Below are 17,010 nucleotides of genomic sequence, written 5' to 3'. Positions count from 1 at the left end.
CATTAGACTGATTCAGATGCCTTACTACTGTATACTTTATTAGAAGAAATGTTTGATTTGAACAGTGAGCATTTACACTATGACCTTATCCACATTAAACGCTACTGCATCAGACCAAGCCAGATGTGGACTTCTGTAACTTGAAAGAAGGAATGTGATGTGGATTTTGAGCATTGTCACTCTGACTCAAACACTACAAGAGACATATATATGTGTATGTTCTTAGGTCTGAAACACAATCTGATTATTAGGTGCCTACCTACCAGGTAATGCTTGTGGTTGGTTGGCCAGTCGGCAAACATCTGCAACGTCCTCTCAGTTGCGAGAAGCAGCCCATAGATATGTGACACAGTATCTGCCAAATAATGCAAAGAGTACACAACATGACACCCCCCTTATTGGGGCTCGTCAGGTATCTGAACTTTTACATCCCCTTACGGGGATCGAACCTCAGATGTTTTTCCAACTGGCCAACCAATCACAAGTGTTACCTGGTAGCTAACCACCCAATTAATCAGATTGTGTTTCAAACCTGAGAACGGAATACTCCGATTCTCATCCTATCAAATAAGTGACCCAGCCACTGTGGCGCACCATCAAAGGTTTTGGTTTCAGGTGTTGACGTCTGAAGTTCGATCTCTGTAAGGGGATGCAAAAGTGTGTACACCTGACACCTGGTGGGGGGGGGGGACGGGAGGGGGAAGGGGGCATATTGTGTGCTCTTTGTATTATTTGGCAGATACTGTTTCACATGTATATGTGTATATATTAAGTCATACCCAGAGTTCCTTCCTTGGCTGGGGTACAAATTCATATTTTCTGTCTCTTTGTTCATTTTTGATTCTTGTATTTATGTTGAGAACGTGTTTCACTCTTTATTTTGGATTTTGTCTACGCATATAAGCTGCCTTTCTTATATTCCATGTCTTTTGGTGGCTGATCCCACAAGAGGCGGGGGCCACATGCCAAGCACTACCAGGAACTGCCACCCCCCAGCCCTATAAATCTGGAGGGTCTTCCACAGTTCCTGGCAGTTCATTTTGAATGTTCAAAGGAGTAGTCGGCCCTTATGTTTTGTGTTCGACTGTCCTTTTTGATTCTGTGGATGTTTTTGACCACATGCTTTGCTTTTTTGAATTACTGTGTCGGGACTCTGGTTGACTTGGATTGTCTTATTGTTTCGGGCACATCCTTTTACCTTTGTGCTCCATGCAGCTTCATTGTTCTTGTACAGTATTTTTTTGATATGAAAACCTTTTTTATTTAAAGGTTCTGCAATGCCCTTTTTGTGTCTAGCTGGGGTTTTTATTGGGATTTTCCTCTCTAGTGGGCACTGTTGGAAGTGCTGATTGGGTTCATAACAGAAAGATTTGATCCAAATCATATTTATACTACAATCATACCTGAATCAATTTTTTTTCAATAGTACGTCAATCTAGATCTGTGCTACTGTATCTCATGGCAAGTATAATGTGACATGGAATTTGAAAGCTTACCCTATGATTTGATCAATCAGACTGATGCAGATGCATTTTACGTCACAATACAGATCGTTTCATTCAGATTGTGTCATATCCAAATCACGTTGTATTGTAACTTACAAACTGGCATATTTGACCTGAATTTGGAGTGATAATACTACTGCCCAAATCAAACATGGCGAATTGTATTTGTGTTGTATTTGACTCAGAGTCTGAGTGTCTTCGCTATGCTCCAATATGACTCAAATGCTACAAGTAGAGACAGGCCCATTAGTATGCTGGCGCAATGATGGCGGAGATTTGATCCAGATCATGAGTGCTTATCCTGTAACAAACTAACCTCGAGATGTATTACTATGGCTCAGGAGAAGGTCTAGTTGATCTGGAATTTCAAGTGTTTACACTGATCCAAACCAGATGACTTGCTACTGCAGCAAACTAATTTGGATGGCTCCTACCCTGTGAGAAGGAAACAGAATTGCAATGCTGAGCCGGCCCGGTACTGCCTCACGATAGGGACCATTGATCAGGAGCGTTTACATTACCATCCCATCTGGAAACATTTGATCCGGACCAACATTTATACCGTGAATTAAGCGGTTGAGATAACAATTTGTGTTCTACTGGTCAGCCCTTTACAATGATTCTGCATATTGAGCTTTATCATCATTTTTGGTGAATATATTAATTGTTCTAGATGCATAAAAAGATAACCCAAAGAGACATGAAAATAAAATGATAATTAATAACTGAGTTTGCTTTTCTTTTAGTCGTAATATCTGTTTTCTAAGCCTCTCTGCTGCTTTTTCGCAGCTCTGGGTATAAGGCCCTAGGGCAAACTGGTTCAATTTGCTTTTCTAATATCATAAAAGAGTACCTCGTGAAAAGTTTTGACTGTAAATTAGGTTGGCTTAGATGAATTGCACCCATTTAAGTTTCTAAATTAAAGATGAGAAACAAAATCAAAACCAATGGGAAAGCATGTGACTCATGCCGTCCACACTGATGCACAGACTTGCCATCATGGGAGACGTCTAATTAGCCTGAATCAAAGGAAAAAGCGTGGAGAACAGCCCATAATACTGCACTTTGGTCACATTCCTGCAGACGAAGATTAATGTGGTGCTTGAAGTCATGCCGTAAGTGACTGTGGAGAAAATGAAGATTTTTTTTTTGTTGATTCCAGTGCATTTTAAACAGGCTCTAATTAATGCAAATACAATGCATCTAGATTTCTTTCATCTTGAATTTCACCGGACATCAGTAGAAAGCAACATTGCTGCTAAATTGATTGACGCGCTATTGAGCCAAATCAGCTCATAATGGGGCATACAAAAATAGCTTTGACAGTCAAATGTTGTAGGAAGAATGCCTCATGAAGATCAACTTGATCTACCGCCACTTGACGCACTCATCGTCCAAAATTCGAGAAGCGAATGCGTGTCATTCCGGACACAACTACATTAAGAGCTGCATCAGATCTTGGCCACGTTGCATTCTGTCCTCACACCTTTTCGTTTCCTCCGTCTCGGGAGAACCTGATGACTATTAGTTTGCAGTCCAGATCTGCCTTTATCATACACCAAGTGTTGAAAATATAGGCAACGTCCATCGGCTAACTTGTAAAACACCAAACAAAAAGATGAGAGTCCACAAAGGAGAGGGTCCATCTGAGGACGATGTGCAGGAGCAGACTTCATAACCATTCTCTGAGCGGCTCTCGTGGTGCTGACCCTGCCGGAAGCGGGTTTCAGTGGTGTTGATGTCAGATGCTGGAGAATCTGACTGCATCTCTGTACAAAGAAGCCAGTCTCTACCGATGGAGCGGGGGTACCCTTCTTCTGCCTCGACGTCGCTGTCCTTCACACGCCAGTACTCCTTGCCCTTGAAGAAATAGGAGGCTCCTGTAAGGCATGAAGTTAGAACACCTGAGTTAGCATTTGAGGAGCGTGTTGGTCAGTGATCATTGGACATGTAAGAGAAATGAGTCATGAGAAGGAGGATGGAACTCAGCTTGAGGGCTAATAGGGCCAAAAAAATTGAACAGGAGGTGAGACCCCCTGATCAACAGTATTAGAGAATCCCTCTACTTAACCATATGCTGCATTAAGTCAAGCCTTGGTGTGGCTACCACATCTGCATCCGTTGTCCGATTTATACCCCACTGGTGTACACTACATCATATTTTTTGTCCGATCAGTACCATGCACGCACAAACATTTTATGGCTCACAACAATCGCAATGTTTTCATTTGATTGGGTAACAAAGAGTTTACTGCTCTTGTAAATCTAATTTCCCATCAGCTGTAGCTCACATGGGCCAAAAATATTTAAACTAATGATCAGACTTTCCTAATATCGTTTGTGGACACATGGCACTGCTCACTTCATTCTGTCATCACCTGATTTTAGGCTTTAGGGATGTCATGATGGTGGCACAGTCATTAGCTCCACTACTCCTCGTTCCAGAATCAGTCAGTCAATCATTTTCTAAATCTATTTGTCCCGAACAGGGTCACGAGGGGTGCTGGAGCCTATTCCAGCCAGCATAGGGTGCAAGGCAGGAATAAACCCTGGGCAGGGCACCAGTCCATCGCTGGATGAACACACACACAACCCAACCACACACTAAGGCCAATTCAGTATCGCCAACGCACCTAACTTGCACTGTGGGAGGAAACCGGAGCACCCAGAGGAAACCCACGCAGACACGGGGAGTACAAAGGGAGGACACGAGACGTCAACCCTGGTCTCCTTATTGCAAGGCAGCAGTGCTACCACTGTGACACTTTTCTTCCACAGTCACAGGATCAAATCTGAGCCCGGTTGCAGTTTATTTGGAAAAGGGGCTTTCTCCCCGTGTCTGCATGGGCTTTCCCCGGACAAGTTTTATGTTAAGTGCGCCCTAAAACTGACTGGCATCCCATACACAGTGGAGTCTGGCACTTATAATTGTGGAAGCTGTGTGATAGAAAATGGATGAACTTTTGTTTTAATTTCTGTGCTGGTGTCTCTTTAAATGTGTTCTTCCACCTGAGTACCTGATCAACGTTAATTAACGTCAGGTAATGTACAGTACATGAAGCTTAACTTACTGGCGTAGTTTCCTATGTAATAAAGCCGAAAAAGATGATATAATTGCAAGAAAAAGTACAGCGTGACTCCTTCCTCCTCAGACCTTTCACCACCTCGGCAGACTCACCATCAGACCAGCGCATCGCATCATCGAGGAATGTCGGCACTCCTTTCCAAAGCACGGTATCTTTGGGGTATCCCAAATCCATTTGCCTTGTGTGGTCATCGTACCGCCAATACTGCCCATCTTTGAAAAAATACGTCTTCTCATTGTGCGCCCAGACAAAGGCAGCATCCACCCCTGCCAATGGTAGACCAAAGTCCGTAACTGGCCGAGGGTAGCCTTCTTCAGCATTATTGTCTTTGAACACCCAGTATTTGTCTCCTAAGAACAGGAATAAAGATGGCAGTCATAATAAGTGTGAAATAAACTCTGAAGCACAAAGCAGGAATATAAAAATTGGTCATGGATTCATGGAGGCCATTGTTTGAATTTGTTGGGGGTGACACACTGCTTCCAGGTTTGATCTCAGCCCGGTCACTGTCTGTGTGCTGCTTACACCTCCTCCACCTGTCCATTTTGGTTTTCTCCATCTACTTCTGTATCTTGAAAACATTCAACATGTTTACTACATTAAAATTAAACTCTAAATTAGCCCAATATGAGTAAGAGTGCATGTGCCTCGTGATGGACTGGCATCCCATTTTGGGTTGCCGTCACATCTTGCTCCAGATGCTATAGGGATCGACTCCTCCTTCCCCAGACCACATAATGTAGAATGTGGGCTCAGAAGTCGGATAGCCTAGACCACTGTTTCTCAACCCCTGGTTCTTGACCCACTGGATCATCTAAATGTATCATCGTTTCAAAATTTAAAAAATTAATAAACTCAGCCATTGCTTCAATGTTTTAGGTGGCAACTAAGCGCAGATTTCAGTTCTGCACCCAGTCAAAAGGATATTTTGCTTCTGCGTACTGGCGAATTGACATGACTGACACAAGTTCAGTTATGAGCAGATGACAACCTGGGGCCCACGGCTATTTTTAATATATATAATTTATATCGTTAGGAATATAAGTAACAAGCTGGTTAAGTCTGCAGATGAAACCATGCTGGGTGGATTGGCAGATAATTCAGAATATGTTGAATCATCACGGTGGGACTTGAAAAGCATACAGGCTTGGGCAGATTTGTGGCTGAAGAAATTTAATGTAAGTAAATGTAAAGTATTACATGTAGGAAGAAAAAATGTTAGGTTTGAATGCATAATGGGAGGTCTGAAAATCAAAAGTACGCATTATGAGAAGGAATTAGGAGTCATAGTGGACTCGACGCTATCAACTGCCAGACAGTATTCAGAAGCCATTAAAGAAGACTAACAGAATGTCAGGTTATATAGTGCCCTGATGTGTGGAGTACAAGTCACAGGAGGTTCTGCTCAACCTTTATAATGCACTGGTGAGGCCTCATCTGGAGTCCTGTGTGCAGTTTTGGTCTCCAGGCTACAAAAAGGACATAACAGCACTAGAAAAGGTCCAGAGAAGAACAACGAGGCTGACTCCAGGGCTACAGAGGACGAGTTATGAGGAAAGATTAAAAGATCTGAGCCTTAAGGAGATGAAGAGAAGACCTGACTGAAGTGTTTAAAATTATGAAGGGAATTAGTACAGTGGATCAAGACAGTTATTTTAAAATGAGTTCATCAAGAACACGGGGACACAGTTAGAAACTTGTTAAGGGGAAATGTCACACAAACATTAGGAACATTTTCTTTACAAAAAGAACCACAGACATGTGGAGTAAGTGACCAAGTCAGGACTGGTGAGCTCTGTTGGGATGAATGGCCTGTTCTCATCCAGAGTGTCCTAATGTTACACTCCGCACCACACAGTACGCTTCAGTAAGAAAGATAATGAACATGGACAAGTTCCTCAAACGCCCCTTAGCATCACCTGCTCCAAACTCTTCTAGTTCCATATCAACTTGACAAGATCCATCCATCCATTATCTAACCTGCTATATCCTAACTACAGGGTCACGGGGGTCTGCTGGAGCCAATCCCAGCCAACACAGGATGCAAGGCAGGAAACAAACCCTGGCCAGGGTGCCAGCCCACTGCAGGGCACACACACCCACACACTAAGCACACACTAGGGACAATTTGGGATCGCCAATGCACCCAACCCGCGTGTCTTTGGACTGTGGGAGGAAACCCATGCAGACATGGGGAGAACATGCAAACTCCACGTAGGGAGGACCCGGGAAGCGAACCCAGGTCTCCTTACTTCGAGGCAGCAGCGCTACCCACTGTGCCACCGAATTTCACAAGATTCACCCTAAAAATGTGAGGAAAACAGGAATGTTAAAAGAACATACAACGCAGATCTTCTGGGGTTTAGATGTACTTTTACCGTGATGAGTGGCAAGCAATGGCTGTTCTGTGTCATCTGCGGTGTGGTACTACCAAATAAAAGTATGAAGCCTACTTGTCCTACGTGTGCTACTTACTGAAGAAAATCATTTGACTTTTTTAAATGCAAAAATGAAAGCCTCAAGGCTTCACGAAAAAACCATTCTAGCTCGTTCATACAACACACTGGGCATTATCTCGTTGTACAACAAACTTCCAAATATAAGAAATGCACACCATTGCAGGACAGCCTGTCTCATCTCATAAACTCTAGACAGGTCAGCCGCCTGTGAAATGAAAAAAATATACTCGTCTTTGCACTCTCTTCACTTAAACCTAATTTCTACAAACGTGTGAAAATCGAACAAGCCCAGGTTACGTGTTAAAAAGACAAATGGACACTAAATTCGATTTAGTATTAAACACCCATGTGTTGAGTGATTTTTGGATAAGTACCATGTGTATTTCATCTGTTAAGTGCACTGCATTTAAATATTGAATATACATATTTAATGTTATTTGTTAATGCATGCCATTCAGGAGAAAACGTTGGCTAGTGGACATTAAAATTACACAAATGGATAGAAAAAGGTTAAGAACCACTGGACTAAACTCTAATGTTTCCCATATTTTCTGCTTTTTTTATAAGAGATTTAGAATAAAAGGTTACCTTTGAAAAACACAATCTTGTGGTCTACAGGTCTTTCGTACACGGCATCCACACTGTCCAGGTTGAGAGGCAACCCTCGCCAGAACCGATGGATCTGAGCAGGCCTGAGAGACACGAGATGCTTCTCCCGAGTCAGGCGCCAGAAGTATTTCCCTAAGGGAACACAGATTTGTTTTGAATTGTAACTAAAAGTCAATCATCACTCACATGTATACTAGTAGAGACATCAAAGAAGCTGAGGGAATCTCAAAGACGGACAAATCACGAGGGCTGAGATAAGAAATCTGCACCAAGCTCGCATATTTCACCATAAAATATTTCACTGTCCAGTCAAACAGCCATGAGGCCTGTCGTCTCATAATGAGACAACTTAGCTTTATGTGCCAAAATCTTTGGCGTGGACACAAACTGGCCCATTACTTCCTAGACCTGCTGCTTATCATTAATCTATATTTGCCTTTTTGCTTATTCTATCTGTTCTTTTATTGTGGGTGCTGCCATTTTGTTGCACCGTTCCATAGACACATGCATCTCACTTGTAGCAACAGCATCCACCTCATGAATGGTACCGTTACGTATGATGACAGCACATCATGGCTATTTAAAATGGTGCTGTGGTAGTTTTGATTCCCGAGTTTTGGGATTACATTCTAAAAACAAATTCTGTTTGCACCAATTTTGTGATATTTAGGCTGTCTTTCTGGTTTAGATGTTGAAGTTGACTATGATGTTTTTAAACACAATTTTGGATTTCCTCTCAGTATTTTTGACTTTAGTCAGCCCTCTGCCTGCTGTTGTGGTTTTGTTACATTTTTGCTGAGCCATAGGTATTGTCCTACTTGAATTTTTCATATTGTTTCTCCATTTTGTTTATAGAGAAAAGCCAAGCAAAATGACCCCTTTTATTGGCTAACTAAAAAGATTACAATATGCAAGCTTTCGAGGCAACTCAGGCCCCTTCTTCAAGCAAATGTTTTGTTTAAAAACATTTTTTATTATAACTTTACTTTACATTGCCATTTTGTTTACAGCAGTACAGGGCCAACTTAACAGCCTCATAAGCTCCCTGGCAAAGTGGTGCACTGGGGCCCCTGTTTTGATAGCAAAACAGAAACATACATAGGCATCAGAAACATCACGGGCCCCCGGGCAGTGCCCACTATGCCAATACATTAAGACGGCCCTGCAGCAGTGCCTCTTCAGTCACTGGGTCTGGGTCACAGGGGTTGCCTAAGTGATCGACATTGCCCAGCGATATATTTTTGCTCCCGTGCTCAATTCACCAAGGCAGACCATCACGCTCTGACGAACACAACGTCACTTAGATCCTAAAAAGTGGGTTGAGACAAAAAAAAAGTAGAAAAACGTTGGTTTACATTATAGGTGCTGCCATTTTGTAACCCTGTTGGTAGTCCACATCTCCCAGAAGTCACAGCATGTGCTAGGTCATGCACCCCCTAATGACAGATGTTTTCAGTGGTCCCAGTTTGGGGAAACAGTCTCAAAACCTTTTGTGTCTTTAAAACTCTAGTTCTTGACTTTGAGTTTGGATTATTTATTGGATTGAGTTGCCTGCTCGTCATTCTTTTTGATTTTGACCAACTTTTCCATGTCCTGGTCCTTTTTTTTAAAAATTTCCATTGTGTTCTTGAGATTTTTTGCCAGCGCTAGCAATCTCCTCTGCTGACTGGCACTATGTCCTCTTTGCCAAATCATAACAGCAGTCCTTTTTGGAACAAACATGGTGGACCAGTGAATCCCTCCATCTGAAGCCAATGCAGAGTTGAATTATCACATAGCCTTGGCTGTCGATAGGGGAAAGCAATCAAATCACAAAGTGTGTTGACTTCACAGGGTTTGTTTGGAGTAAAAATTTAATATTCAAATCGGGAGATGGAATCACAGGTGGAAAAGTGGCAATACCAGGGAGTTAAAAAGAAATATTAAACTAAAATCAAGAGAAAAAAAATGAAGCCAGAATGGTCAGAAGCCAGTTTGTTTCAACTAGAGTTCCACTCCTGGCTTATTTTTAAATTCCTGTTTTTTTTGTCTTTTTCGTTCATGTTTTATTCATTAAATATTATTGTTTTTGTTTATATTGCTATAAATTGGGCACTCATTTTAGAACAATGTTTTACGTGGGTATTTTGGCTGCTTTTTCTCTGGCGCCGTTCTGTGTGGATTCCTCACAGTTACACATTTCCTGAATGTAGTGATTAATTATTCACGGTATTGCGATTTTGTTTTACAATCGGGTGCCACCACCCGTTATCAGAACATGGCTCTTGGGCACACATGCATCTTCTCTTTAAAATCTTTCTGGAGGGGTGATTTGATAAAAACTATAAAACGTATTCTTTATCAACTTTCTGTTTTCCAATTCTATTGCCTCTTCCTCTGATGTACGATTAGGCTTTGGCATATTAAGTTTAGTCATACGGTTTTGATTCGTTTCTCATTGATAAACGTTTCATCCCTTGGTCCTGGTCACGCCTTTGGGCAGAATAATTGTTAATTATGTTTATTATTTGTATAATTATGTCTGTTTTCACAATTGTGATTACTATTTAATTTCTATTTATAACTACATGTTCTGTCTCTATCCTTGTGTTTTGGTGGGGGTTCCCTAAAATAAGGGGTCACCTGTCAATTTCCGTTGAGGGACTGCCTCCAGCCCTACAAAGGCTGATGGGAAATGAAGTTATTCCCTGGTACATTGTATGTGTGCAATGTGGTTGGTGAGCTTTAATTTTTTGCTATTGCTTATTCTTTCAATTTACTGGCTTTTTAACCCTCTTCCTTTAATTTTTTGGATTCTGATTTCTCATTAATATTTTGGGATTGTCTTGTTGCCAAATCCTTTTTGCCTCCATTCTTTTTTTTTGCATTTTGAATTTTCGATTTATAAATTCTTCTTTAATTAAAGATTTTTTTCTCTTGCTCCATGCTAGCCAGGGGCTTACAGTTATCCCTTCCCTTGTGGGACATTTTACATGCATTTTTGGGACATTTCAGAGTATATTTTTGAACTTTAAGAGTTCAGAGCATTTTAACCTGGTATAGGCCCAAGCCAGCCACTTAAGTAGGCTGCCTTTTGATACAACTCCAGGCTATTTTTAAACACCTCACACCCAGGCCCGGTCTTAGGTATTATGGGGCCCTAGGCGAAAGGGGGGTCCAGGGGCCCCCTGAGGGGGGCGGCGCCCCCCTGGAAGCTCTGTGAAATGCGTGAAAATTAGACCAAGGAGTTGATCTGGGGCCCACCGGACGCCGGGGCCCTAGGCGGTCGCCTACTTCGCCTATGCCTAAGGCCGAGCCTGATTGGGACAAATAATGCTGTAGTATATTTAAGTATATATGACAATTGCTCACTCTGACAATTTGTTTTGGGGACCCCCAAGTAGGCGGGGGCCCTAAGCTATAGCTTGTGTAGCTTATACGTAAATCCTGCACTGCTCACACCACTTTGGCTATTTTGGGTGAGTGCCAAAATGGAAGAGAATTCCTGGCCAGAATATCAGGAATGACAAATCAAACAACACTAGAGCTTTTCTTTGAATATCCACAGATCAGGAAGTGTTTGACACTGACCTTTGTGCCTTTGAACTGGTGATGCCATATACCACCCACAACACAAAATGACATAAAGCAAAATTGTGTATCATTTTTAATACATTTTTAAATGTCCCTAAATAAAAGATGAGTGCAACAACTAAATTCCTTGGCCTCTTGACCCTCAAACAATGCCTTGGTGATTTTTTAAAGGCCAGGTCAGGTCAGGTTGGGGGGCAGGCACTAGTACAGCATGATGCTGCACCCACCACCTGACAAAACTGCTCAGGATCCTGGCTGGTAAACTCCCCCAAACCCCAAAGGCAAACACGCACTCCAGTCCCACCCTCTGCTGCAGCCAGGTATTACGTGGGTGTCCCCTTGGCCTGGTCCAGCTGCTCGGGTCCTCAACACAAAGCAGCGGAATGACTATTAAAACTAAAAATAAATGTGAAATTATGACACAAAGCATATGCATAGTTGCAGACCCACATTGTCATCCCAGTGGTCATGGGTGACACACAAATCATGAGTCAAGCGATTTTGAAACATCAGGTATGAGAATGAGCAGGGGGGAGTTTATAGCTCTCATTTATGTATTGCCTGTGAATAAAAGATGGTGTGCATTAAATAATGAGGAATAGAGAAGCCTTACATAAGAAAGAATAACATTCTTGACACAAACTATTTTTCAAAATAAAAAAAAACGCTCAGTATTTTCCAGAGGCTGCTGATGTTGCTCACAATTGGCAATTACACAAAGCCCTATGGCAACAGCACTGAGAACTACAGCTGTCTGAGGAAGGCCAGGAAAAAAACAAAAGATGTTTGATGACACATAGAGGGGAAGGCCTTGGATATTCAGCTAGGCCAAGACAGACAGTACCTTTAAAAAAGAAAGCTTCTCCACGGATCTGGGCTACTGCATCAAAGTGGATATTACATCTGTCGGGGGCGTCTCGGGCTGGCCTGCAAACAAGAAAACAAACAGGTGTCACCACCACGAGGGGCTCACCCCCACTTCATAGGACTGTACTCACAATGAGCGGTGCTCTATAAGACAGGCAGCGACTGTCTGGCTTGTACATGACACTGTCACATCCACCCCCTGTAAACTTTGTTCCGCTCCACAACTTGAACCAGTGACAATGCAATTACCTGCCCTCCAGCTGAGCAGGAAAAAGTGTTCCATTAGCAGGTGAGGTCCCTGTCACTTTGGTGCTGTGTGGGTGGGTGACATCACCAGAGACCTACTGTAAGAGGTTGTCACTTCAGCTCACTTACTCCGCTGCTTACCGTAGCTTTAAAGTCGCCACCCGTGGCACTGGTTTGGGAGGCTGCTGTCGGTTTCCTTCAAAGCAGGATGGTGACATCAGTGCACTCTTAACCTAACATGTTCTCGCCAAGGCTTCGTTACCATTTTTTATCTTTCATTTTCCTGTTCCTTTCATGGCACTGTCCAGATTAAATGCACACTGGCAACAGAAGCCTTTCTTTCGCTCAGCCATGTATGTCGGCCTCATGATGGGACTGCGATCGCTTGGGTGAACATTCTGGGGATAACTGGGGGGCTTGCCAAGGAGTTTGCTCTGGTATTTTCAACTGCAGCTTTTCTGTTTCCTTCCCCTTTTCACAAGTAAGGAATGGTCAGGTCTGCGGCTTCACGGCTCCTGGTTCCTCATCCCAGTCTGGGCAATGCCCAGTGTGGGGACTGCCCGTTCTCTCCATTTCAATTTATCCTTGTGCACCAGTATTCAACATTCATGCTAGGTTGACTGGAAAATCCAAAGTGGCCTGGTGTTAGCCTTCACATTAATGTGTGCCCTAAACTGGGCTGGCATCCTGGTTTTGTGCTTTGTGCCCAATGTTGCCGGGCTAGTCACCAACCCTTTGTTACAGCTGAGCTGGAATAAACAGAGGAGTGAATTTTACACGTATGTAATAGAGATAAGAATCATAATTTTGGAACTACTCACATGGTATTAAAAACAAACTGCAATTTGTCTCAATTATAAGTTTGTATTCACGTGGACTGCAATGAATTTTAAGGAACTTTGGAAGGCAATTTAGCTAACTACATCTGAATTCTGTCTTTCTTGCGACTAATAATTTATGACTTTAATGCATTTGCTCATTCCTTCCACTTGTTTTTCCAACTGCTCCTGTACATTCTGTCTTTCTTGTTATCTAAGTAATTTATGGTACTCTTAGTTTAAAATGATCAGACAATTTATAACTTAATAGTAAAAGCACTGGGGACACCAAGAGATTGCACAGATAAGAACGAGGATCAAAGCTTTTAGGCAGAGCCATCCATCACCAGGATAGCTAGCCAATCGGGTCCGTGTAATATCACAAAGTCCAGAATACCATGTGAATTTTTGACATTGAAAAATAGCCCGTATGAGAGACCAGAGAGCGATGTCAGAGACAGATATATGTCGGAGAAAGAGATACCTTTCTTTCTGGATGTTGGAGAACTCTGACTCTTAAATCTAAAATCTGCCCGGGACAACATCCTCTTTTGACATGGCTTATAATTTTTTAGTAAGCTTTCTAAGACTACTTCCTTATTGTCTGGTATTCGCGTCAGAGGATTGCCTTCCAGGCCCACCTGAGTATGTAGTACCACTTCAGGACGAAAGGGGGTGCCGTCGCTAACGATCTTGTCTCCTTTTTTTGACTCACAGTGCCGAGAAGAAGCCCAATGAGGGCAACAGAGTGAGAGAATCCGGCCTCTTCCAATCCTGAAGATATATGAGCAGACATTCCTGGAAGGTAGCATCGCATTTTGGACCAGAGCAGCCAAGAGACTGGAGCTCTCCCTAACCTGACCCTTTACTCTGAGATGCCATAGCATGGCGAACTTAGAGGTGATTGCCTATTTTCATTGTACTGCCATTATGCTCTTCTTTAATTTATTTTTTTTTTTTTTGTTGTTAGCCCAGTTGGCACCCCAACTTATTTCAGGACTTGTTCCAGTTCTGTCACTTGAATGAGATTATATTTTTTTTCTACTGGTATTATTCTATTTTAATAAACACTACAAAGCTTTTCAATTTCTATACTTGGTTTTTACAGCTAGAGTGATTGAACTAGTAAAGTTAATACAGGGCACCTGGTGTAGGAGACAGTGCCAGTTTCTCTTTTTCTTCAGGGTTAGCTGGCAGAGGGGGATACCCGAATAGGGCGGACATTACGGTGAGAGTAAAATATCGCTGGGTGGTTTGAACCAAGTTATATTAGCCTCCACATGTATAGGGATCAAAGTGTGCCCAGTTCTATTCAATAAGGGCGCGCACAAAAAGGCGACCTTCAAAAGGGCGACCTCAATTGGGCGTGGAGAATAAAAGCGCACATAAATAAAAGCGATCTTCAAAAGGGCGACCTCAATTGAGCGCCGAATAAAGGCGTGCGTAAATAAAGGCGAGCTTCAAAAGGACGACCTCAATTGAGCGCCGAATAAATGCGCGTGCAAATAAAGGAGCGCTTCAAAAGGATGACCTCAATTGAGCGCCGAATAAATGCGCGCGCAAATAAAGGAGCGCTAAACAAAATAAAGACTTGTCCTAAACAAAATAAGGACTTGTTACAATGTGCATCATATAGACCAATTTCACTCCTGAATAATGATGTTAAGATACTCTCAAAAATCCTAGCTAGAGGGATGGAGAAAGTGCTGCCCTCGGTAATATCACAAGATCAAACTGGATTTATTAAAGGCCGACATCTATCTTCAAATCTCCGACGCTTGTTTAATGTTATATATTCACCAGCAAAATCAAACACCCCAGAGATATTACTATCATTAGACGCAGAAAAGGCATTTGACATGATCGAATGGAATTACCTTTTCACTGCACTGGAGAAATTTGGGTTTGGCCCGAATATTTGTGCTTGGATCAAACTACTGTATACCAGTCCAGAAGCTTCAGTTTGTATTAATAAAATTTGCTCAGACTACTTTAAACTAGAACGTGGTACCAGACAAGGATGTCCCTTGTCGCCACTATTGTTTGCAATCGCTATTAAACCACTGGCGGTTCGCTGCCGAAATTCTTATCAGATAAAGGGGATTGTCAGAGAAGGACTGGAACAGAAAATTTCTCTATATGCAGATGATATGGTCTTATATATATCGGACCCAGAAAACACTGTCCCTGCTGTTTTAACAGCACTAACAGAATTTCAAAAGATATCTGGTCTTAGAATTAATCTGAATAAAAGTATACTCTTTCCAGTGAACTCACAAGCATATAATATTAGATTAGACACCCTACCTTTTACCATAGCAGATCAGTTTAAATACCTAGGGGTAAATATCACAAGTAAACATAAAGCTCTTTATCAACAAAATTTTGGCGTCTGTATGGAAAAAATTAAGCAAGACTTGCATAGATGATCAACCCTTCATCTCACTCTAGCTGGAAGAATTAACATTGTTAAGCTGAATATCCTTCCTAAACTTCTCTTTTAATTTCAAAACATTTCAATATATATCAATAAATCGTTTTTTAAACAATTAGATTCAATAATAACCTCATTCATTTGGAACTCAAAACACCCACGTATCCGAAGAGCGACCCTACAAAGACCTCAGGCAGAAGGTGGCATGGCTTTACCTAATTTTCAGTTTTATTACTGGGCAGCAAACATACAAGCCATAAAAACCTGGACACAAATAAATGCACATGCCCAGGCTTGGTCTGCAATAGAAGTAAAATCCTGTAGTACTTCTTTATATTCCCTGCTCTGCTCTCCAATAAATGAAAGTTATCGCAAATATACTAATAACCCAATTGTGCTTTACTCACTCAGAATATGGAACCAACTTAGAAAGCATTTTAAGATGGAAAATCTTTTATCCGTGGCACCTCTGCAAGAGAACCACCTCTTTCAACCTTCGCAAGTATATCCAGTTTTTAATACCTGGAAAAGTTTTGGGATTAAAATGCTCAGAGATCTTTATATAGACAACATATTTACATCTTTTGAACAATTACGTTCAAAATTTAACCTCCCAGCTACACATTTCTTTTACTATCTTCAAATTAGAAATTTTGTTAAACAGAAATTGCCCGATTTCCCCCACCTTGCACCCTCCACAATGCTGGAAAAAATACTGCTCAATTCCGAGGAAACAAACACTATTTCCGCAATATATAAAATCTTATTAGAGTCCCTACCTTTCAAAGATCCAAGAGGACATTGGGAAGAAGATCTCTTAATCAATATATCAGAAAAGGAGTGGAAGGTAGCAAAGCAGAGAATTCACTCAAGTTCTATATGCGCAAAGCATAGAATTATTCAACTAAAAATTATATATCGAGCTCATCTGTCTCGCTTAAAACTGTCCAAAATGTTTCCAGGCCAGGATCCAACCTGCGAGCGCTGCAACCAAGCTCCTGCCTCACTGGGTCACATGTTCTGGGCCTGCACCAAACTAACATCATTTTGGACAAAAATTTTTAAGTGCTTCTCAGACAGCCTTAGTATCACAATCCCTCCTAACCCATTAACAGCTGTGTTTGGTGTCCTTCCAGATGGACTGGAATTGGACAAGGACAAGCAAACGGTGATTGCATTCACTACACTCTTGGCACGCAGACTTATTTTGTTAAATTGGAAGAATCCTAATTCTCCTCTTATAAGTCAGTGGGAAACCGATGTTTTATATTATTTGAAATTGGAAAAAATCAAATTTTCAGTTAGAGGATCTGTACAAAATTTTTTCAAAACATGGCAGGATTTAATCAATATTATTTTAGAATAAGAGAAATAACTATTATTGCATTTAACTCCCTTCTCCATCTCTTATTT

General features: G+C 41.7%; 1 protein-coding gene across 2 annotated transcripts in view; it reads right to left on the bottom strand.

The window, feature by feature from the left end:
• Positions 1-692: 692 nt before the first annotated feature.
• The window catches only part of mmp17a (matrix metallopeptidase 17a), a 180,371-nt gene continuing 164,053 nt past the window's right edge, over positions 693-17,010 (bottom strand). For both annotated transcript variants that reach the window (XM_051921389.1, XM_051921390.1), the window contains 4 exons: positions 12,077-12,159; positions 7,639-7,791; positions 4,684-4,941; positions 693-3,385 (listed from right to left, as the gene is read on the bottom strand). In XM_051921389.1, the coding sequence (XP_051777349.1) occupies positions 3,057-3,385; positions 4,684-4,941; positions 7,639-7,791; positions 12,077-12,159 (823 nt within the window). In that variant the 3' untranslated portion in view covers positions 693-3,056. The remainder of the gene's footprint in view (positions 3,386-4,683; positions 4,942-7,638; positions 7,792-12,076; positions 12,160-17,010) is intronic.

This window comes from Erpetoichthys calabaricus, chromosome 18 (assembly GCF_900747795.2).
Source record: "Erpetoichthys calabaricus chromosome 18, fErpCal1.3, whole genome shotgun sequence".
NCBI classification, from domain to species: domain Eukaryota; kingdom Metazoa; phylum Chordata; class Cladistia; order Polypteriformes; family Polypteridae; genus Erpetoichthys; species Erpetoichthys calabaricus.
Note: the sequence above shows the minus strand (reverse complement) of the source record. Positions and strands in the feature narration are given on the sequence as shown.